Source organism: Periplaneta americana, chromosome 9 (assembly GCF_040183065.1).
Source record: "Periplaneta americana isolate PAMFEO1 chromosome 9, P.americana_PAMFEO1_priV1, whole genome shotgun sequence".
Taxonomy (NCBI): domain Eukaryota; kingdom Metazoa; phylum Arthropoda; class Insecta; order Blattodea; family Blattidae; genus Periplaneta; species Periplaneta americana.
Genome location: NC_091125.1, coordinates 111,424,833 through 111,449,338, shown reverse-complemented (window position 1 = coordinate 111,449,338; position 24,506 = coordinate 111,424,833). Strand labels below are relative to the sequence as shown.

The following is a 24,506-nucleotide window of genomic DNA, read 5'->3' as shown; positions in this document are numbered from 1 at the left end:
TCTTACGTTAGGGATATTCGTACGTTATCGAAGTTCGTACAAATTCCGTTATTCATGGCTAATACAAACTGCGTATGAATTACAAATTTCTAAAATAGTACGAATTTAAAAAAATTAAGCATTTAAAAACTGATACGGATCCGAAAATAGTAAGTGTTCGGAAATTCGTACGAATCCAAATATTCAGATATTGGAAAGTTCGTACGATTTCGAAAATTAATGAATTTGTGTACTTACAAATTCAGATAGGAAACAAAGTATTTGAGAATTCATACGTATCCTATTATTAATACGAAAATTGATGCGTATTCGTAAATTTGTGCTATTGTACGAATTCGAAAATTTGTATCACAACCAAAACTATACGTTTTCGAAATTCGTACGTTTTCGGCATTGGTGCGAATTTGAAATTACGAAGTAAGATGAATTCAAAAAATACGTACGAATATTGAAAAAGTCATAGGGACCCGTAAAATTTGTATGTTGGGAAATTCGTACGAATCCAAATATTCAGATATTTGAAAATAGTTAATTCGAATAAAAGTAAAATCGTTTGAAGTCGATTTCTTATGAATCCAAACAGTTATTAGAATTCAAAAATTCCTACGTATCGTATTATTTGTGAAATCGTACGAATTCGGAAATTATTTAATTTAAATTAAAATAAAATGAATTGAAATGAGATTAATTAAATTAAAATAATATAGATATAAATTAAGGAGAATTTTTCTCGAAAATTAGCTTGTGTTCGGGATGCTCATTTTGATGCTACTGTATCCGAAGAGAGTCAAGGTGGAATACAAACCGCATCCCGTTCCTCGACATCGTCACTATTTCTGGAGATTAGAGTCCGAAATCTTTTCGGTAGGTCAGAAAAAAAAAGTGCAATCGTACGAAATTGGAAATTAACTACAATAAAATGAATTAAAATAAAATAATTCAATATAAAATAAATTAAACTCAAATACAATCAATAACAATAAATCAAATTGAAATTAATTAAGAGAAATAGAAAAAATAAATAAAAATGAAATAAATTGAAACAAATTAAATTGAAATAAAGTAAATGATATGAAATAGAAGAAATGAAAAAATTGAAATTAAGTAATATTACATTGAAATAAATAAAATAAAATGTAACTAAATTAAAATAGAGTAAGTCAAAATAAATTAAATCAAATAAAAATAAAGTAAATGTAATAAAATAAATTAGAAAAAAAAAAAGAAAATGAAAGAACAAATAAAATCAAATATAAAAAAATATTTTTAAGATGTTTAAAAAAATGTCTTAACACAAAATTCCAACAAAAAAATGTAAATAAATTTGAAATAAATTAAAAGGAATTAATTCAATTGAAATAAAATGAATTATATGATAATAAAAGAATTTGAAATAAATTGAGATACGGTAAATAAGTATTAATTAAATTGAAATTAATTAAAATAAAATAAATTAAATTAGAACGAAATTAAAATCAATTAAAAGGAAATAAATTAAACTAAAATAAAGTGAAATAAAATTAAAATGTTATAATAAATTAATATAAATTATATTAAATTAAGATAAACTAAATTAAAATAAATGGAATACACATAATGAACAAATTTGAAATAAAGAAAATTTCTTTAAGTCATATGAAATTAAAATAAAGTAGAATAAATTAAAATAAATTATATTAAAATGATAAATTAAACATATTAAATTAAGTAAATAAAATATATTAAAATAAAATAAATTTAAGTAAATTAAATTAAAATAAAATCAATTAATTATAGTGAAATAACATAAATTAAAAGAAATTAAATCAAAATGAAATAAATTCAAACAAATTAAATTACAATAAAGTAAATGAAATACAATAAAAATACAGTTAAATATAATAAATTATGATAAATTGAATTATATCAAATTGAAATGTATTAAATTCAATTAAAAGAAAACCAAAACAAATTAATAAATTTGAAATAAAAAAAATAAATTTCAAAAAGAAATAAAAGATATAGATACGAAAAAATTTTTGAAATAAAAAAACGTAGAGAAAACATCTTCCAAAAGAAATTAAAGGAAAATAATTTTCAAAAAGGTGTTTGTTGGGTTTCTTTCATATGTCTTCATAAAAATTGTATTTTGTTTTTTTAATTCTTGTTATATAGTATTCTTTTATCAAATGTTTTTTTTTACAAAATGTCTTTTTTATTTCAATTTTTTTAAATTTTTTTCTTTTTTTTTAATTTATTTATATAGTTTATCTAGTTTTTTTTTACATTCGTTATTGTCCATTGTAACATCCGTAGCCCATTCGTACAATTTTTTCATTATTACATTTGTACACGTCTAAACTAGTACAGTCACTTTTGAATTCGTACATTCTTAAACTTGTACACTATACTACATATTAATGCACTTGTGCATTCGAACATTCGTACATTCGTAATCTTGTCCAATCGTACACTATTGCATTCGCACATTTGTACCCTTGTATACTCCTATACAGGTAGATTCGTCCATTCGTATAATTTTCCTTTCGTACATTCGTACACTTTTCCATTCGCACATTCGTACGATTCTCCATTCATACAATAATACTCTATTCTTTCGTACATTCGTACTCTGTCAATTCGTACACTCACAATGTTGTCAATGCGTACATTCGTATTGTCCAATCGTACGTTCGTGAACATGCCAATCCCACATTCATTATTGTCAATTCTTACGTTTATACGCTTGTCCTTCGTACACTTGTGAATTCGTACATTTACACTTTTCCATTCGTACACTTCAACAGTAATATATTCCAACAATTGTCCACTCATACATTCGTACATTTTCCGTCAGTATATTCGCACACTTGTGCCTTGGTACATTCGTACGCGTGTCTTACGTACACTTGTACATTTGTACACCACACTTGCCCTTTCTTACAATTCTACACTTGTCAATTCGTACATTAGTACAATTTTACATTCGTACAATCATCCAATTCTACAATCGTATACGTTTGTATTTGTATATTCGTAGGTTTGCCTTTGGTACAGTCATACAATTGCCCATTCGTACGTTCGTACACATGTTCTTTCGTACATGCATCATTCTCCATTCGTACGTAGGTACTTTTCTCATTTCTGTACATTCATACTCTTGTCAATTTGTACATTTGTAACCTTGTCCATTCGTAGGTTCGTAATCTTGTCTTCGTGGATTCATTATACGTTTTCGACAATAGTACGAAATCTAAATTACTACAGTGGTACGAATTCGTATATTCACACGAATTTGAAAACTCGTACGGATACTAAAATCTGTTCGTGTCCACTAATTCGTGCGAATCCAAATACCCTTTGTTATTTTAAAATTCGTACGAATTAGGAAATAAGTAGAATCGTACCAATTCGAAAATTCACGAGTTGAAAGACTTACGAATCTACTATATATCTTCGGAAGATCGTACGTATTCCAAACTATGTACAGTCGTACGAATTCGAAATATCGTGGAAATTCTTTTAAATTCGTACGAATTCTGTTATTCAACCGCAACAGAAAATTCGTACGAATTTCAAATTACGTCATCAGATAATTAAAAAAATTTGTATGAATTTAAAAAACCTGATATGGACTCGTAAAATTTGTATATGTTCGGAAATTCGTACGGATACAGATTCAGATATTTGAAAGTACGTATGAATTCTAGTATTATAATCGTACGAATTTGAGTATATACTAATCCAAATACTTGCTAGTACTAGAAAGTTCGTACGTATCGTAGTTTTGAAATCGCACGAATTCGGAAAATATTTGAAATTTTTACAATTCGTTACAAAACCAAAAATTCGTACGTTTTATAAATGTTTACGTTAGGGATATTCGTACGTTATCGAAGTTCATACAAATTCGGTTATTCATGGCTAATACAAACTGCGTATGAATTCAAAATTTCTACAATAGTACGAATTTCAAAAAACTTACGCATTTAAAAACTCATACGGATCCGAAAAATAGTAAGTGTTCTGAAATTAGTACGAATCGAAATATTCAGATATTGGGAAGTTCGTACGAATTCGAAAATTAAATAATTCGTGTACATACAAATTCAGATAGTAGCGAAACAAATTATTTGAAAATTCATACCTATCCTATTATTAATGCGAAAATTCATACGTATTCGTAAATTTGTGCTATTGTACGAATTCGAAAATTTGTTTCACAACAAAAACTACACGTTTTCGAAATTCGTACGTTTTCGGCATTGGTGCGAATTTGAAATTACGAAGTAAGACGAATTCAAAAAAATTCGTACGGATAAAAAAAAAGTCATAGGGACCCGTAAAATTTGTATGTGTTGGGAAATTCGTGCGAATCCAAATATTCAGATATTTGAAAATAGTTAATTCGAATAATAGTAAAATCGTATGAACTCGACTTCTTATGAATCCAAACAGTTATTAGAATTCGAAAATTCGTACATATCGTATTATTTGTAAAATCGTACGAATTCGGAAATTATTTAATTTAAATTAAAATAAAATGAATTGAAATAAGATAAATTAAATGAAAATAAAATGAATATAAATTAGGAGAATTTCTCTCGAAAATTAGCTTGTGTTCGGGATGCTCATTTTGATGCTACTGTATCCGAAGAGAGTCACTGGGGAATACAACATCGCATCCCGTTCCTCGTCATCGCTATTATTTCCGGAGATTAGGTAAGTCAGAAAATAAAGCTAGAAAGAAGTGCAATGGGTTTGCTCGATTCAAGTGGTGATTACTAGTAAACATGCGGGGATGCTACAGTTAAAAGGGCGGGTGTCTAAGGCCCATCGTCCTTGTGTAGAGTAAAGTCTGTTTTGGAAGGTCAATATTACCCATTTTTGAAACTTTGCCGGCCTCTACAGTCCATATGCTTGGGAGCAGAGGGTAGTCCTTTACACTACAGATAGAGTACGAAGAGCTTTATCCACCCGTGCTATCAGCTTTGTTGTCGCTAGACGTACGGCGGAATTAGGGCGGGGAAAATGTTGGTGGAATAGGGGGTTGGTAGTTATTTTCTCTAAAATCGGGTTGTGTTCAGAATTCCCATTTTGATGCTACTGTATCCGAAGAGAATCAAGGTGGAATACAAACTGCATCCCGTTCCTCGACATCGTCACTATTTCCGGAGATTAGAGACAGAAATCTTTTCGGTAGGTCAGACAAAAGGCTAAAAAAGTGCAATCGTACGAAATTGGAAATTAATTAAATTAAAATAAAATAATTTAATATAAAATAAATTATATTCAAATAAAATCAATAAAAACAAATCAAATTGAAATTAATTAAAATAAATAAAAACAAATAAAAATGAAATAAATTGAAATTAAATAATATTACATTGAAATAAATAAAATAAAATGTAACTAAATTAAAATATAGTAAGTCAAAATAAATTAGAAAAAAAAAAGAAAATGAAAGAACAAATAAAATGAAATATTAAAAAACAAAAAAAAATGTTTAAAAATGTCTAACACAAAATTCCAACAAAAAATGTAAATAAATTTGAAATAAGTTAAAAGGAAATAATGAAATTGAATTAAAATGAATTATATGATAATAAAGTAATTTAAAATAAACTAAGATAGGTAAATAAGTATAAATCAAATTGAAATTAATTAAAATAAAATAAATTACAAAAATCAAATTAGATTAAAATAAAATAAATTAAATTAGAATCAAATTAAAATGAATTAAAAGGAAATAAATTAAACTAAAATAAAGTGAAATAAAATTAAAAAATCAAAATAAATTAATATAAATTAAATTATAGGGAAGAGTTGGGTAGAATCGGACATCGGGTAATATCGGACAGTGAGTTTCTTTCATCTACCACACGATGATAGTACCTGATTGACATGGTTACGTTTCTGTGATGTCGCATAGAGAAACTTAACCATGTCATTCAGGTACTACCATATGGTGGTAGATGAATGAAACGCACTGTCCGATACTACCCGATACTCCCCTATTAAATTAAGATAAAGTAAATCAAAATAAATGGAATACACATAAAATAAGCAAAGTTAAAAAAAAAAAATTTTTTGTTTAAGTCAAATGAAAGTAAAATAAAGTAAAACAAATTAAAATAAATTATATTAAAATGATAAATTGAAACATATTATATTAAATTAAGTAAGTAAAATATATTAAAATAAAATAAATTCAAGTAAATTAAGTTACAATAAAATCAATTAATTTTAGTGAAATAACATGAATTAAAAGAAATGATATTAAAATGAAATAAATTCAAACAAACTAAATTAAATTAAAGTAAATTAAATACAATAAAAATACAGTTTAATATAATACATTATAATAAATTGAATTATATCAAATTGAAATATATTAAATTCAATTAAAAGAAAACAAAATCAAATTAAAAAATTTAAAATTAAAAAAAAATACATTTCAAAAAGAAATAAAAGAGATAGGAATGAAAAAAATTTTTAAATAAAAAAATTGTAGAGAAAACATCTTCCAAAAGGAATTAAAGGAAAAAAAAAATTTCAAAAAGAAGTTTGTTGGGTTTCTTTCATATGTCTTCATAAAAATTGTATTTTTTTTAAATTCTTGTTATGTAATATTTTTTATCAAATGTTTTTTTTTGCAAGATGTTTTTTTATTCAATTTTTTTATTTTCCCTTTTTTTAAATTCATTTATATAGTATATCTAGTTTTTTTTTACATTCGTTGTTGTCCATTGTTAACATTCGTAGCCCATTCGTACAATTTTTTCATTTTTACATTTGTACACGTCTAAACTAGTACAGTCACTTTTGAATTCGTACATTCGTAAACTTGTACACTACACTACATATTAATGCACTTGTGCATTCGAACATTCGTACGTTTGTCATTCGTACTCTTGCATAATTTTATATTGATACATTCGAACACTTTTCCTTTCGTACATTTGTAATCTTGTCCATTCGTACACTATTGCATTCGCACATAATGTACCCTTGTATATTCCTATACAGGTAGATTCGACCATTCGTATAATTTTCCTTTCGTACATTTGTACACTTTTCCATTCGCACATTCGTACGATTCTCCATTCATACAATAGTACTCTATTCTTTCGTACATTCGTACTCTGTCAATTCGTACACTCACAATGTTGTCAATGCGTACATTTGTATTGTCCAATCGTACGTTCGTGAACATGCCAATCCCACATTCATTATTGTCAATTCTTACGTTTATACGCTTGTCATTCGTATACTTGTGAATTCGTACATTTACACTTTTCCGTTCGTAGACTTCAACATTAATATATTCCTACAATTGTCCACTCATACATTCGTACATTTTACATTAGTATATTCGCACATTTGTGCATTGGTACATTCGAACGCTTGTCTGTCGTACACTTGTACATTTGTACACCACACTTGCCCTTTCTTACATTTCTACGCTTGTCAATTCGTATATTAGTACAATTTTGCATTCGTACAATCATCCAATTCTACAATCGTACACGTTTGTATTTGTATATTCGTAGGTTTGCCTTTCGTATAGTCATACAATTGCCCATTCGTACGTTCGTACACATGTTCTTTCGTACATGCGTTACTCTCCATTCGTACGTAGGTACTTTTCTCATTTCTGTACATTCATACTCTTGTCAATTTGTAGATTTGTAATCTTGTCCATTCGTAGGTTCGTAATCTTGTCTTCGTGGATTCGTTATACGTTTTCGACAATAGTACGAAATCTAAATTACTACAGTGGTACGAATTCGTATATTCACACGAATTTGAAAACTCGTACGGATACTAAAACCTGTACGTGTCCACAAATTCGTGCGAATCCAAATACCCTTTGTTTTTCTGAAATTTGTACGAATTAGGAAATAAGTAGAATCGTACCAATTCGAAAATTCACGAGTTGAAAGACTTACGAATCTAATATATATCTTCGGAAGTTCGTACGTATTCCTATGTACAGTCGTACGAATTCGAAAAATCGTAGAAATTCGAAAATTTGTATCACACAAAAACTATAACATTTTCGAAATTCGTACGTTTTTATATTCGTACGAATTCTGTTTTTAAACCGCAATAGAAAATTCGTACGAGTTTGAAATTACGTAATCAGATAATTAAAAATTTTCTATGAATTTAAAAAACCTGATACGGACTCGTAAAATTTGTATGTGTTCGGAAATTCGTACGAATCCAGATATTTGAAAATACATGTGAATTCTAGTATTAGAATCGTACGAATTTGAGTATATACTAATCCAGATACTTGCTAGTACTCGAAAATTCGTACGTATCGTATTTTTGAAATCGTACGAATTCGGAAAATATTTGAAATTTTTACAAGTTGGTACGAAACCGAAAATTCGTACGTTTTATAAATTCTTAGTTAGGGATATTCGTACGTTATCGAAGTTCATACAAATTCGGTTATTCATGGCTAATACAAACTGCGTATGAATTCAAAATTTCTACAATAGTACGAATTTCAAAAAATTTACGCGTTTAAAAACTCATACGGATCCGAAAAATAGTAAGTGTTCGGAAATTCGTACGAATCCAAATATTCAGATATTGGAAAGTTCGTACGAATTCGAAAATTAAATAATTCGTGTACTTACAAATTCAGATAGTTGCGAAACAAAGTATTTGAAAATTCATACGTATCCTAATATTAATGCGAAAATTCATACGTATTCGTAAATTTGTGCTATTGTACGAATTCGAAAATTTGTATCACAACAAAAACTATACGTTTTCGGCATTGGTGCGAATTTGAAATTACGAAGTAAGATGAATTCAAAAAAATCGTACGAATATTGAAAAAGTCATAGGGACCCGTAAAATTTGTATGTGCTGGGAAATTCGTACGAATCCAAATATTCAGATATTTGAAAATAGTTAATTCGAATAATAGTAAAATCGTATGAACTCGATTTCTTATGCCTCCAGACAGTTATTAGAATTCGAAAATTCGTACTTATCGTATTATTTGTGAAATCGTACGAATGCGGAAATTATTTAATTTAAATTAAAATAAATTGAATTGAAATAAGATAAATTAAATTAAAATAAAATAAATATAATTCAGGAGAATTTTTCTCGAAAATCAGCTTGTGTTCGGGATTCCCATTTTGATGCTACTATATCTGAATAGGATCAAGGGGGAATACAAAACCCCATCCCGTTCCTCGACATCGCCATTATTTCCGGATGTCAGACTGAAACCTTTTAGATAGGTGAGAAGATAGACTAATTAAAAAAAATAGTGCAACGGATTTGTTCGATTTTACTGGTGATTAGTAATAAACATGCGGGAATGCTACAGTTAAAAGAGTGGGTGTCTGAAGCCCCTTCGTTGTCCTTGTGTAAAGTCTGTTTTGAAGAATCAGAATTACCATTTTTTGTAACTATGCTGGCCTCTACCGTCCATATGCCAGGGGGCAGAGGGTTCTCCTTTACAGTACAGATAAAGTTCGAGGAGTTCTGTTCACCGGTGCTATCAGCTTTGTTCTCACTGTACATACGGTGGAGTTATGGCGGCGAGAATGTTGGCGGAATAGGGGTCGGTAGTTTTTTCTCGAAAATCAGGTTGTGTTCGGGATTCCCATTTTGATGCTACTGTACCCGAAGAGAGTCGAGGGGGAATACAACACCGAATCGCGTTCCTCGAAATCGCCATTATTTCAGGAGATTAGAGACTGAAACCTTTTAGGTAGATCAGGAAATAAGGCTAGAAAAAACTGGAATGGATTTGCTCGATTTTACTGCTGATTAGTATTAAACATGCGGGGATGCTACAGGTAAAATGGCGGGTGTCTAAGCCCAATCGTTCTCCCTGTGTAAGCAAAGTCTGTTTTGGAAAGTGAAAATTACCATTTTTTTAAACTTTACCAGCCTCTACTGTCCATATGCTTGGGGGAAGAGGATTGTCCTTTACACTACAGATGGAGTTCGAGGAGCTCTATTCGTCTCTGCTATCAGCTATGATCTCACTACAAACGCGGAGTTATAGCGGCGAGAATGTTGGCGGAATAGGACCAGAGAGTTGTCCTTTACAGATAGAATACTGTATTCAGAACTATGACTGAAATATAAATGCGTGAGAAGTTTATTAAGTGTAAATGTGTTGTATTGAACGTGATATATTTACTTAATTGGTGCTGCGTGTACATTTGTGAAGTTATTCCATTTCTGAGTTTCATTAGCTCAGTTACGATACGCAATGCAAATCCGATATATGTGGTGCATAAGCATAACGAGATTGCAGATTCGATCAAAATTTTCGATAACGCTGTGAATTACATTTTTAGAAAGACGGGTTAGTGGTGTAGTGGCTTGAGCGCTGCACTTACAATCCTGTGGATCCATGTTCGATTCCTGGTGTACCCCTCCCCGATTTATTACTTGAACGCGGTTATACAGGGTTTTTCTCCTGTAGCTCTGGTTCCTCTGTGGCATCCATACAAATCTCCATCACTTCATCTCATCAGGGGGGTAGTGTATAATGCACCCTGGGCAACAACACTGACAGTAAATTGGTCTACACAACTGGTTTCATAGGCGTCAATGACAAAAAGCCAAATATCAGCGATTGGAAACAAAAAAAACATCTTCAGAAACCTAGCTATTTTCTCCTTGTGCAACAATATATTCATATTTTGTAATGGACATTCTACAGGTGAAGCCGATTTTACTTTGAGTAAACGTAAGTTTTTAATTTTCTCTCTGATTCTAGCATATGGTTAATTCCATGTGTGACTTACACGATATTTGTCACACTTCAAGGAACTAAAACTCGAGCTACACAAATCATTTATCATTAAAATTTTATTTCATGGTCTTACGCTATTCATCAAAGAGTGCGCTTTTTGCCCATAGTTAACAAAAGGAAAGACATTAAGGGGGGAAAAAACTGATTATGACTTACACTACATTGAAAAGACAGGTAGTTCTGCACCAACAACACTACTGTCAACCTTTGCTCTACTACTACAGTTACATGGATGTTGATGTAATATCTTTTAAGGTAGTCATAGATTGCGTACATAATTTATATCTGTCAATTTTCCGTACTCCCTCTTTTCCGTAACACCTACTCTTCTTACTTCACCTTCTTCTCCTTCACTTCTCCCATTTGTGCTTCTTTCCTCTTCACCATTCCATTCTTCATTGCCGTGAATTTTCTCCTCCATTTCCTACTTTTTCACTTTCTAGTTCTTAATATTTTCTATCTCTTCTTTTCCTCCAACTTCCTGACCTCCGTCTTTGTCTTCTTTTCTGTCTCTTTCACCTTCTCTTTCTTCCAATCATGTTCATTAGAAACATGAAGATATTGCACATTTCCAGCTGAACATTGATATTGTTTGCAGGCTGTCTTCTTGGCTAGATGGTAATACGTTCTTGGACTGCCTGAAATTGATGTCCCCTGCACCTCGCAGATTGGCATCAACATAGCTGCAGCAACTGTGTCCGGCTGCCATCATACAGCCTGAGTCCTCAGCCACACGCCTAGAGTGACAGTGTGAGAATTAAACAAGCTTGAACCAGTGACTAGTTTTCCCTATACGTAGAAGTGTATGTATTTATTTATTTATTTATTTATTTATTTATTCAAGTCATGAACTAATGACTAGTTTTCTTATACATAGAAGTGAATTTGCTTCTTTTTTTAAGTAATAAGTTTTGTCTGTTATGTCGATATCCTACCATTGGATCACATTTCTCTTATAATAGACCCAAATAATGGCTCTCCAAGAAACCAATTCAGATTAAATGCATTAATTCCACTGTCAATATTTGTTTAGATATTTGTTATATATTCAATGAATAGAGGAGAAATAATAAAACAATACATAAATTGCATTACGTTCATTTCACTTTCAATAATATTCACAAACCTTATAAATAATAATCAATTCCTTAAAACTTTAAATCAGTGAAGGGCAAGCGAGCATTACCTCACCCTCGGCATTATGCAACCCTGTCTCTCATTCAGTGGCGACTCTTTGTAGAAGCTAGCTCCAATGTCGAACAGAAGTATTATGTCTCAACAGTCGTCGTCACCTTCAGGAAGAATATCATTCACGATTTCAAGACTGGAATGTATGGAGTAGGATTTTAAGATTTTTATAGCCTAGTGGTGAGAAAAGTCGTTCTCTTTCTGGAACTGATCCGAGTTTTCCAGTTTCAAGAACGTACTAGTTCCAAAGACCAATTTCGAAATAACAGGAAGCATTGAACACAATTTAATAATCACCAAAATAGCCTATTATGTTGTTTCAGAACTAGTTCCGTTTCGAAAATCCCAGACCATAATGCAATTCGAACTATGACATCTATGACAGTCAGGTTTATGTTCAGTAATTTATACAAACTATAAAACATCGCAATGTTTTGACCACTCCTGTTAAATAAAGGTTACTAATAGTATGTGTCCATGTCGTGATTCTCAATGTGATCCTTATAGTGGTGCTTGTTGTCCATGTTATGTTCCTAATAGTTATTCTTGTCGTTTTCCTTTCGTCCTTGTGGTTTTCCATATAATGGTCATTGTTGTCTTTGTCGTGGCAATTTTTTGGTTCTTGTCTCTCTCATAGTATTTATCGTAGTCCTGGTCTTATAGTAATTATTATTGTGTTCATTGTCATTGTCCTAGTAGTGGTCTTTATCATGAGCCTTATTGTGGTCATTTTCATTGTCCTTCTACTGGCCCTTATCGTGATACTTATTATGGTCATTATCAGGGAACGGATTTATATGGACTAAAAATATATGAAATATGTAAATATATATGTAGTTATTTTTACCAAAATATGGAATTAAATATGGATTTTTACCAAAATATGGAATTAAATATGGACTTAAAATTATAAAAAAATGACTATGTACGTTAAATATTGGTACATTTTAATCAAACTAAACAAAAAATATAATGGACGTACCTTATCTTCCAATGTAGTTTCAACAAAACACAATTTTTATTGTCTGTTACCATAACAATAGGTTACAAACATTTCTTTCAAGTGCTGAAAAGTGAATCTTCTTCTATTGTCTCTGAGGATAGATTTATACTGACTAAAAGAGCGTTCGACGTCACAAGAAGTAACTGGTACATAATTCAATTTCACAATGTCTGCTGGGGATAAGTCCAAGTTAATCTTCACTGTTGATTCACCACTCATCACAGCAACAACCTTTTGTAGTTCTTCATATCCAGGGTTTTTTGAAAGTACAGTGTCCACCTTAGCTCTTACTGCATCTGCAACTTTACCTCTACCACGATTCAGTTGTTCCACAGTACTATTTATAATTTCAAAACTTTCAGATAGTGAAAGGTGCCTATTTTGGAGACTTTTGAGCGTTTTTATGATGCATGAAAATGTATGCTGAATGTGAGCTAAGTCATTCTTCACACTTATGTCACAGGTAACTGTTTTCGCAGTATCAATTGAGACTGCATCTTCAGAGTCCAATGCAAGGAGAACATTGTTAATAGAGTCTATATGTTCGGCATAATATTCAACTGCTTCTAGCCATGTACCCCATCTAGTTAAAATTGGCTTTGGTGGCAATGGAATTTCAGGGTACATTTCTTTCAACACGTTAACTCTACTGGGAGCTTTGAGAAATACTTTTTTCACTGATGAAATCAACAAATCTACTTTAGGGAAATTGTCTCTGACCACTTCTGCCACACGATGAAATGCATGCGCCACACAAGTAAAATGAGTCAATTTAGGATATACAACAGATAATGCTTGTCCAGCTTTGACCATATAAGGGGCAGCATCGCTAATAAAGAATAACACATTATCGTACATAATACCCTTTGGCCACAGGATACCCATAGCTTTGTTGAACAGTTTAACTATAGTTTTGTTATTGCACTTTTCTAGAACATCACAATGTAAAAGAATTCGTTCAGAATATTGTTCACTTAACAAACCGATAACTACATTACCAACAAGTCTACCTTCTTTGTCGGGAGTCTCATCAATGGAAACCCAAATTGAACTATCTTTAATTTCATCTCTTATCTTCTGTATTGTCTCATCGTAGATGGATGGAGCATACGTCTTCCTAAGTGTTGACTCATCCGGGATTGTATGTTGAGTATATTTTTCAAGGAATTCCCTGAAGACCTTATTCTTTAGTTTGTAGAGAGGAATATCAGCAGAGATGAGAGAACGGCACAGGTCGATGTTAAACTCAGATCTTACATTCGATGTTGTTGGTTGTGTTAAAAACAATTGTCTCTGCTTGGAATTTAGTTGTTTGTTGGCCTGATGTTTACTAGTTGTAATGTGTTGTTGCACCAGGAACTTTTGTGTAGATGATACTGCACACTGACACAAATTACAAAATAATATTTTATTGTCAGTTGATAAACCATCTTCTTTAAATTCTGAAATGTAACTTGTTAGTTTTGATTTTAAATTGACTGAATGACGTACTTTTGGCATATTTACCGTCTTTATAGTATGATTTACAAAACTGAACCTATGTGTACTCTGACTGGCATTTAACTGTTGAGCTGCACAACTGAAGTCTGTTAAAAATTTTAAATTAAATTAATACAGTTTTGTAACTTACTTTCCCATTGTTGATAGGACTGCTAATTTTCAAATAACTCTGATGTTAAAGGGATTACTGAACATGTGTTTAAATCTCTATTGTTGAAATGTATTTTTAAAAGTTAATGGAATTTTGTTTTGTTTTATTGTTAAACCTAATATAATATGGACTGTTTTATATGAAATATGGAAAATATATGGAAATTAACGAAAATATGTACTAAACTCTAAAATATGGAAAAATATGGAAAATAAAAGTAGGATTTTTCAACCCTACACATTGTGAAACATAAAGATAATGCAAAATATAAATTATATTAGCTTTATAAGTAAATATGTATTTACATATAAATCCTTTCCCTGGTCATTATCATTGTCCTTGTAGTGGTCCTATAGTAGTCATTGCTAGTGTCCTTGCAGCTCTTATCGTGATCCTTATGGTGGTCATTGTTTTTCTTAAAGCGGTCCTTATCTGGTCATTGTCATAATCTTTGTAGTGATCCTTATTGTAGTCATTGTCATTGTTTTTTGTGGTTCTTATTGTGATGCTTATCATGGCGCATATCATGATCCTTACCATGTTCTTTTTCGTTGTTCTTGTCTTTGTTTTCTTGTTGAGTTCCTCGCTATCTTAGTCATCTTTACCATGATGCTTTCGTGGTCTTTTTAATCCATGTCGTCGTTATCGTGATCGTTGTCCTCGCCCTTGTGATCCTTATCGTTGTCCTCATCTTTTTTTCTTTTCTTGGTCCGTATAGTGGTCCTTGTTGTCTTTGTTATGTTCCTTATCGTGGTCCTTGTCTTTATCCTGATGCATATCATGGCCCTGTTTAGTGCAGTAATCCTTATCGTCCTTCTTGTCTTTATCATGGTCCTTGTGGTATTTGTTGCCTTTGTCGTGGTCGTAATATTGGTATCAAACACTTTAGATACTTAATACTGGAATCAATTTCGTTATCTTTGTTGTGATCCTTACCGTGGTCTTCGTTATTGTCATGGTCCTTTTCTGGTTTTTGTTGTAATCCATATAATGGTCCTTATGGTACACGTCGTGGTCCTTATCGTGATCCTTGTGATGCATGTGATCCTGATCGTGGTCCCTGCTGTCCGTATTGTGTTCCTTATTTGATTATTATTGTGGTGCTTGTGGTCCATATCACACTTCTTATTGTGTTCCTTGTTGTCCTGGTCTTTGTCTTTGTTCTTGTCATGGTCCTTATAATAACCATTGCTGTCTTTGCCGTGGTCCTTACAGTGGCCCTTGTTGTATTTCTCATAGTCCATATCAAGGTCCTGGTTCTTGTACTGATCTTATTGTGGTCCTTGTCTTTGTTCTTTTCGTAGTTTTTTTTATCTTTCTCGTGGTCCTTGTTATTTCATAACAACATTATTATCTCCCTTTCGTAATTGATTTTTTATCACACGGTTCTTTCCATACTTTCATAAAAGATAGAAAATCGCGGATGTAATCAGGAACATGTACCTGAAATGAACAGTTAACTGATAGCATTCTGACTAGTGTGTACTTTGGAATAGGACCAGATGTCTTCCTGCATGACTTCGTCGATATCATGTGAACCGCACTATAGAACTAAGACTTTCACATCACCAAGAGTCATCTCATTCTTTTTTGGGGAACTGTACTTTACATTTCAGCACTCAGATTATTTTCATTTCTGTGATTATAAATGAAACTATTTTAAATAAATGATTTCCAATTGTATTGTGATGGCATTTTATTAATTTTTCCATGAAAATAATTTATTACGCCGCGTACAAAATCGTGTAAAAATTAGTTTTCCGACACGACGTAAATTACGTAAAATATGTATCATGTAATTAACGCAGGCAAACTTGGAACTAGGATTTTCGGGCTGAACACGCTACGTTCTCCCCTTCTGAACAGCAAAAGAACGTCTTCCCACATGAGAGTCACTTTCAGCAAATACATACTAATTTGATAAGCCAGGATTCCACCACTAATACTGAACATATGGTTTGCGCACATCTATGAAGAGGGGAAGAGGAGTAAGGTGCTTATGTCACACAGCGCGATGAGCACTGCCAAGGCTGTTGAGCCACCAATCTTCAAATGAGGCACTAATGTCCATGGCTGCAATATGGTATGTAAATTGTTACATTTTTTTTTTCATTAGACTCCAATGACTTCAGCATAATAATAGACAGAATCTTACAATTTGAAATGTTATTTGTTCTTGTTGTACGAGTATATTAATAGCAAACAATATGAATGAAGCTGATTGACGATCAATCATAGTGATTGCTTAATATTGAAACACATCTGCAAATACATTGTAATTAAGAAGTCCGCATTCCTCCATCATACTCACCTCTTAAGTAACTACTGAACATTCAGGGAACATTTGGCTGGAACTTGAAAGTATCTGGATGGTTGAAAGGTATGTTATACTCGTACAGTATCATGCAGAACAACCGGTAATATAACTGTTTCATAAATTACAGAGTTATGAAAATATCCTCTCCTCTCTGCCCTTTTGTCCTCATGCCCTCTGCCCTCTTGCCCCGATACCCTCTTCCTCTCATGCCCTCTGCCCTCATGCCCACTGCGCTATTGCTCTAATGCCCTCTGCCCTCATATGCCCTCGTGCCCTGATGTCCTATGCCCTCTGCCTACATGCCCTCTGCCCTCATGCCCTCGTGCCCTGATATCCTCTGCTCTCTGCACTCATGCTCTCATGCCCTCTGGCCTCTGCCCTTCCTAAACTCCGGGTTCCGGTTCCAAAATCTCTGGGTTCCAAGTCCAAAACTCTGGGTTCCAGGTCCAAAACTCCAGGTCGCGATCCCAAAACTCCGGGGTCCATTTCAAAACTCCGGGTTACGGTTCCAAAAGTCAGGGGTTCCGGTTCAAAAACTAGGGGTAACATTTCCCAAACCTCGGGTTCCGAATATCAAACTCCTGGATCCCGTTCCCAAATTCCGGGTTCCGGTTGCAAAATTCCGGGTCCCGTGACCCAAAATCCGGGTTCAAATTCCAAAACTCCGTGTAGCGTTTAATACATTCCGGGTTCCGGCTCCTAAACTCCGTATCTCAGTTCCAAAACTCCGGGTTCCGGTTCCAAAACTCCGGGTCCCGGTTTAAAACTCGGTTCCGGTTCTGAAACTCTGGGTTCCGCTTCCAAAATTCCGGGTTCCGGTTCAAAAATTCCAGGTTCCGGCTCCTAAACTTCTGGATCCCGCTCCAAAACTCCGGGTTCCGGTCCCAAGAAACTCCGGGTTCCGGTTCCAAAACACGGGGTTTATTTCCCAAACTCCCGTTCTGGTTCGAATCTGGTTCCAACGGGTTCCGTTTCCCAAACTACGGGTTCCGCTTCCAAAACTCAGTGTTCCGTTTCCAAAACTCCGGGTTCCGGTCCCAAACTCTAAATTCCGGGTTACGGTTCCAAATTCCGGGTTCGGATCAAAACACCGGTTACCGTTTCCCAAACTCCGGGTACCGGTTCAAAACTCTGGGGTTTAGATTTAAAAAATACTCCGGGTTCTCGTTAAAACTCCGAGTTCCTGTCCCAAAACTCCGGGTTCCGGTTCAAAAACTCATGTATCCAAACTCCAGGTTCCGGTTCCAAACTCCGGGTTCCGGTTCAAAAACTCCCAGTTCCAAGGCTCCGGGTTCAGGTTTCAAAACTCCGGGTTTCGGTCCCAAAACTTTGGGTTACTCTTCCCAAACTCTGGGTACCAATTCCCAAGCTCCGGGTTCCGGTTCAAAAACTGGTTCCAAAGTTCCGGGATCGCGTTCCTAAAGTCCGGGTTCCGGTCCCAAAATTACGGGTTCCATTTCCAAAACTCCGGGTTTTGGTTCCAAACTCCGAGTACAAATACCCAAACTCCGGGTTCTGGTTCCAAACTGCGGGCTTTGGTCCCAAAGCTGTTACTCTTCCCAAATTTCGGGTACCAATGCCCAATTTTTCAAAATTCCAAAATTTACAAATACAAAAAATTCGTACGAATTCGAAAAATTGGTACGGGATCAATATTTTTCAAAATTAAAAAATTTTCAAAATTAGAAAAAGAAAAATCGTACGAATTCAATAATTCGTACGGGTTCAAAATTTTTCCAAATTAAAAAAATTATAAAATTCGTGAGAAATCGAAAATTCGTACGGATTCCAAATTCCAAAATTTACAAAAAATTCGTACGAATTCGAAAAAATTCGTACGGGTTCAATATTTTTCAAAATTCAAAAATTTTCAAAATTAAAAAAAATAGAAAATTCGTACGATTTCTAAAATTCGTACGGGTTCAAAATTGTTCCAAATTCAAAAATTTTCAAAATTAAAAAATTAGAAAACTGGTACGAAATAAAAAATTCGTACGGGTTCAAAATTCCAAAATTTAGAAAATACAAAGAAATTCATAAGAAAAGTTCGTTACGAATTCTTACGAATAAAAATTTCGTACGAATTCCAAAAATTCCAACGTTTATAAAAATTTTCAAACTCCCAAAATTTTCAAAATAAAAAAATATATAAATTGGTACGAATCCGAAATATTCGTACGGGGGTCAACATTTTTAAAATTTTTTATTTCTTTGTCTTCGAATTCGTGCGAATTTATTATTATTTTTTTAATTTTGAAAAATTGTGTACTTGTTTGAATTCTGGATAATTTTGAAACCGTTGCGGTTTCCAAACTCCGGGTTCCGTTTCCAAACTCAGGGTTGCGATTCCAAACTCTGGTTTGCGATTCCAAACTCCGGGTTATTGTTACCAAACTCCGGGTTCCCATTTCAAGAAAATCCGTGTTCTCGTTAAAACTCCAGGTTCCGGTCCCAGAACTCCGCGTTCCGGTTCCCAGACCCCGGGTTCAGGCTCCCAAACTCCGGGTACCAATCCCCAATCTCCGAGTTCCGGTTCAAAAACTCTTGGTTCAAAGTTCCGGTTCCTAAGCTCCATGTTCCGATTCCAAAACTCCGGGTTCAGGTTCCAAACGCCGGGTTACGGTTTCAAAATACTCCGGGTTCCCGTTAAATCTCCGGGTTCCGCTCCCAAAACTCCGAATTCCGGTTCCCAAACTCCGGGTTCCAGATGAAAAACTGGTTCAAATTTCCGATTCCTGAACTCCGGAATCCTGTTCGGAAAGTCTGGCTTCCTGTTCCAAACTCCGGGTTCCGGTTCCAAAACTCCGGCTTTCTGTTTCAAATTCCGGGTTCCAGTTCTAAACTCAGGGATCCGTTTCAAAAACTCCGGATTCCGGTTCCAAAGGCGGGTTACGGTCTCAAAATACTCCGGGTTCCCGTTAAAACTCAAGGTTCCGCTCCAAAACTCCGGGTTCCGGTTCCCAAACTCCGGGTTCCGATTCCCAAACACCGGGTTCCGGTTGAAATACTCCTGGTTCAAAGTTCCGGTGCCAAAACTCTGGGTTCCTTTTCCAAACTCCGGGTTCCCTTCCAAACCTCAGGGTTCCGGTTCCAAACTCCGCGTTCCGGTTACAACACTCCGGCTTCCGGTTCCAAACTCTGGGTTCCCGGTCCAAACTCCGGGTTCCGGTTCCAAACTCTGGTTTCCCGTTCCAAACTCGGGGTACCGGTTCCAAAACTCCAGGTTCCAATTCCAAACTCCGTGTTACGTTTCAAAAACTCCGGGTTCCGGTTCCAAATGCCGGGTTACGGTTTCAAAATACTCCGGGTTCTCGTTAAAAGTCCCGGTTCCGCTCCCAAAACTCCGGGTTCCGGTTGCCAAACTCAGGGTTCCGATTCCCAAACTCCGAGTTCCGGTTGAAAAACTCCTGGTTCAAAGTTCCGGTTCCTAATCTCCGGGCTCCAGTTCAAAACCTCAGTGTTCCGGTTCCAAACTCCGTGTTCCGGTTCGAAACTCCGGGTTACGCTTCCAAAACTCCGGGCTCCGGTTACAATCGCCGGATTACGGTTTCAAAATACTCCGTGTTCTCGTTAAAAATCCGCGTTCCGCTCCCAAAACTCAGCGTTCCGGTTCCCAAACTCCGGGTTACGATTCCCAAACTCCGGCTTCCGGTTGAAAAACTCCTGCTTCAAAGTTCCGGTTCCTAAACTCCGGGTTCCGGTTACAAAACTCAGGGTTCCGATTCCAAAACACCGGGTTACCTTTCCAAAACTCAGGGTTCCCGTTCCACACTCCGGGTTACGTTTCCAAAGCTCCGGATTCTGTTTCCAAAACTAAGAGTACCGGTTACAAATTCCGGGTACCAATTACCAAACTCCGTGTTCCGGTTCAGAATTTTTCAAAATTCCAAAATTTGCAAATAGAAAAGTTGGTACGAAAAATTTTCCTACAGTTTCGTAAAATTCGTACTGATTCAATATTTTTTAATATTCGAATAAATAAAAAATTAGAAAATTCGTATGCATTCAAAAAATTCGTACGAATTATTTCCAAAGAATTTGTACGGGTTCAAAATATTTAAAAATTAAGAAATTTTAAAAATTAAAAAATTCGAAAATTCGTACGAAATAAAAAATTCGTACGGAATCAAATGCCAAAATTTACAGAAAAATTCGTACGAATCCAATATTTTTCCAAATTCAGAAATTTGCAAAAATAAAAAATTGTTAAATTTGTACGAACTCGAAAAAATTCGTACGGGTTCAAAATTTTTCAAAGGTCCAAAATTAACAAATACAAAAAATTCGTACCAAAAAATTCCTGCGAATAAAAAATTCTTACGGGTTCAATATTTTTGAAAATTAAAATTTTCAAAATTAAAGAAACCGTACGAATTCAAATATTCGTACGCGTTCAAAAGTTTTTCAAATTAAAAAATTTTGAAAATTAAACAAAATAGTAATCGTACGAAACCAAAAACTCGTACGGATTCAAAACTCCTAAATTTACAGAAAAACTCGTACGAATTTTTCGAATTCGTACGAAATCAATATTTTTTCAAATTCAAAAATCTCCAAAAATAAAAAATTCTAAAATTCGTACGGATTCGAAAAAATTCGTACGGGTTCAAATTTTTCAAAATTAAAAAATTAGAACTAGGGGTTCCGGTTGAAAAACTCTTAGTTAAAATTTCCGATTCCTAAACTCCGGGTTCCGGTTCCTAAACTCCGGGTTCCGGTTCCAAAACTCCGGGTACTCTTTCCAAAACTCGGGGTTCCGGTTATAAAACTCCGGGTTCCGATTCCCAAACACCGGGTTCCGGTTGAAAAACTCCTGGTTGAAAGTTCCGGTTGTAAAACTCTAGCTTCCTGTTCCAAACTCCGGGTTCCGGTTCCAAGACTCCGGGTTGCGGTTTCAAAACTCCGGGTTCCCGTTGCAAACTCCGGGTTCCGTTTCCAAAAAACCAGGTTCCAGATCCAAACTCCGTGTCACGTTTCAAAAATTCCGGGTTCCGTTTCCAAACACCGGGTTATGGTTCCAAATACTCCGCGTTCGCGTTAAAACTCCGGGTTCCGCTCCCAAAACTCCGGGTTCTGGTTGCCAAACTCAGGGTTCCGATTCCCAAACTCCGGGTTCCGGATAAAGAACTCCTGGTTCTAAGTTCGGGTTCCTAAACTCCGGGTTCCGGTTGCAAATCCCAGGGTTCCGGTTCCAAACTCCGGGTTCCAGTTCCAACACAACGGCTTCCGGTTCAACACAAAGACTTCCGGTTCGAAACTCCGTGTTACGCTTTCAAATCTCCTGGTTCCGGTTACAAATGCCGGGGTACGATTTCAAAATACTGCGGGTTCCCCTCCCAAAACTCAGCGTTCCGGTACCCCAAACTCCGGGTTCCAGTTGAAAAACTGGTTCAAAGTTCCGGTTCTTAAACTCCGGGTTCCAGTTACAAAACTTCGGGTTACCTTGCGAAATCACAGGGTTCCGGTTCCAAATTCCGGGTTCCTGTTCCAGACTCCTGGTTTCGATTCCGGCTTCCTGTTGCAAACTCCGGGTTACGTTTCCAAAACTCCGGGTTCCGGTTCCAAACGCCAGGTCGCGGTTTCAAGATACTCCGTGTTCTCGTTCAAACTCCGCGTTCTGCTCCCAAAACTCAGCGTTTCGGTTCCCAATCTCCGGGTTACGATTCCCAAACTCCGGGTGCCGGTTGAAAAAATCCTGGTTCAAAGTTCCGGTTCCTAAACCCCGGGTTCCGGTTAAAAAACTCAGGGTTCCGATTCCAAAACTCCGGGTTACCTTTCCAAAACTCATGGTTCCAGTTCCAAACTCCGGGTTCCCGTTCCAGATCCCGGGTTTCGGTTCCAAAACTCCGGCTTCCCGTTCCAAACTCCGTGTTACGTTTCCATAACTCCGGGTTCCGGTCCCAAACGCCGGGTCGCGGTTTCAAAATATTCCGTGTTCTCGTTCAAACTCCGGGTTCCTCTCCCAAAACTCCGGGTTCCGGATCCCAAACTCCTTGTTCCGATTCTCAAACTCCGGGTTCCGTTTGAAAAACTGGTTCAAAGTTGCGGTTCCTAAACTCCGGGTTCCGGTTCCAAAACTCCGTGTTCCCTTCCAAAACTCAGGGATCCGGTTCCAAACTCCGGGTTCCGGTTACTAAACTCCGGCTTCCGCTTCCAAGCTCTGGGTTCCGGTTCCAAACTCCGGGTTCCGGTTCCAAACTCTGGGTTCCGGTCCCAAACTCCGTGTTCCGGTCCCAAACTCCGGTTTCCCGTTCCAAACTCCAGGTTCCAGTTCCAAACTCCGTGTTACGTTTCTAAAACTCAAGCTTGCGGTTCCAAACGCCGGATTACGGTTTCAAAATACTACGGGTTCTCGTTAAAACTCCGGGTTCCGCTCCCAAAACTCCGGGTTCCGGTTGCGAAACTCCGGATTTCGATTCCCTAACTCCGGGTTCCGGTTGAAAAACTCCTGGTTCAAAGTTCCGGTTCCTAATCTCCGGGCTCCGGTTGAAAACCTCAGTGTTCCGGTTCCAAAACAACGGATTCCGGTTCGAAACTTCGGGTTACGCTTCCAAAACTCCGGGTTCCGGTTACAAACGCCGGGTTACGGTTTCAAAATACTCCGGGTTCTCGTTAAAAATCCGGGTTCCACTCCCAAAACTCAGTTTTCCGGTTCCCAAACTCCGGGTTCCGATTCACAAACTCCAGGTTCCCGTTGAAAACCTGGTTCAAAGTTGCGGTTCCTAAACTCCGGGTTCCGATTCCAAAGCTCTGGGTTACCTTTCCAAAACCCGGTTCCGGTTTTAAGCTCCGGGTTCCCGTCCCAAACTCTGGGTTTCAATTCCAAAACTCCGGCTTCCGGTTCTAAACTCCGGGTTACGTTTCAATAACTCCGGGATCCGGTTCGAAACGCCGGGTCACGGTTTCAAAATACTCCGTGTTCTCGTTCAAACTCCGGGTTCCTCTCCCAAAACTCCACGTTCCGGTTCCCAAAGTCCTTGTTCCGATTCCCAATCTCCGGGTTCGGTTTGAAAAACTGGTTCAAAGTTCCGGTTCCTAAATTCCGGGTTCCGGTTCCGAAACTCCGGGTTCCGGTTCCAAAAGCCGGGTTACGGTTCCAAATACTCTGGGTTCTCGTTAAAATTCCGGTTCCGCTCCCTAATGTCCGGGTTCTGGTTGCCAAACTCCGGCTTCCAATTCCCAAACTCCGGGTTCCGGTTGAAGAACTCCTGGTTCAAAGTTCCGGTTCCTAAACTCTGGGTTCCGGTTCCAAAAGTCAGGGTTCCGATGCCAGACTCCGTGTTCCGGTTCCAAAGCAATGGCTTCCGGTTCGATACTCCGGGTTACGCTTCCAAAACTTCGGGTTCCGGTTACAAACTTCTGGTTACGGTTTAAAACTACTGCGGGTTCCGCTCCCAAAACTCAGCGTTCCGGATCCCAAACTCCGGGTTGCGGTTGAAAAACTGGTTCAAAGTTCCGCTTCCTAAACTCCGGGTTCCGGTTACAAAACTCCGCGTTCCGATTCCAAAAATTCCGGGTTACCTTTCCAAAACTCAGGGTTCCGGCTCCAAACTCGGGGTTA

At 35.9% G+C, this 24,506-nt stretch overlaps 2 protein-coding genes across 6 annotated transcripts in view; one reads left to right on the top strand and one right to left on the bottom strand.

Moving 5' to 3' along the window:
• LOC138706388 (uncharacterized) overlaps window positions 1-11,877 on the top strand; it is a 70,171-nt gene extending 58,294 nt beyond the window's left edge. For all 5 annotated transcript variants that reach the window (XM_069835623.1, XM_069835622.1, XM_069835621.1 and 2 more), the window contains one exon: window positions 11,385-11,877. The gene's annotated coding sequence lies outside the window, so the exon portion shown is untranslated. The remainder of the gene's footprint in view (window positions 1-11,384) is intronic.
• Window positions 10,928-24,506, bottom strand: part of LOC138706389 (uncharacterized) — a 129,469-nt gene continuing 115,890 nt past the window's right edge. The window contains exon 3 of the mRNA XM_069835625.1: window positions 10,928-11,361. Within this exon, the coding sequence (XP_069691726.1) occupies window positions 11,243-11,361 (119 nt within the window). The 3' untranslated portion in view covers window positions 10,928-11,242. The remainder of the gene's footprint in view (window positions 11,362-24,506) is intronic.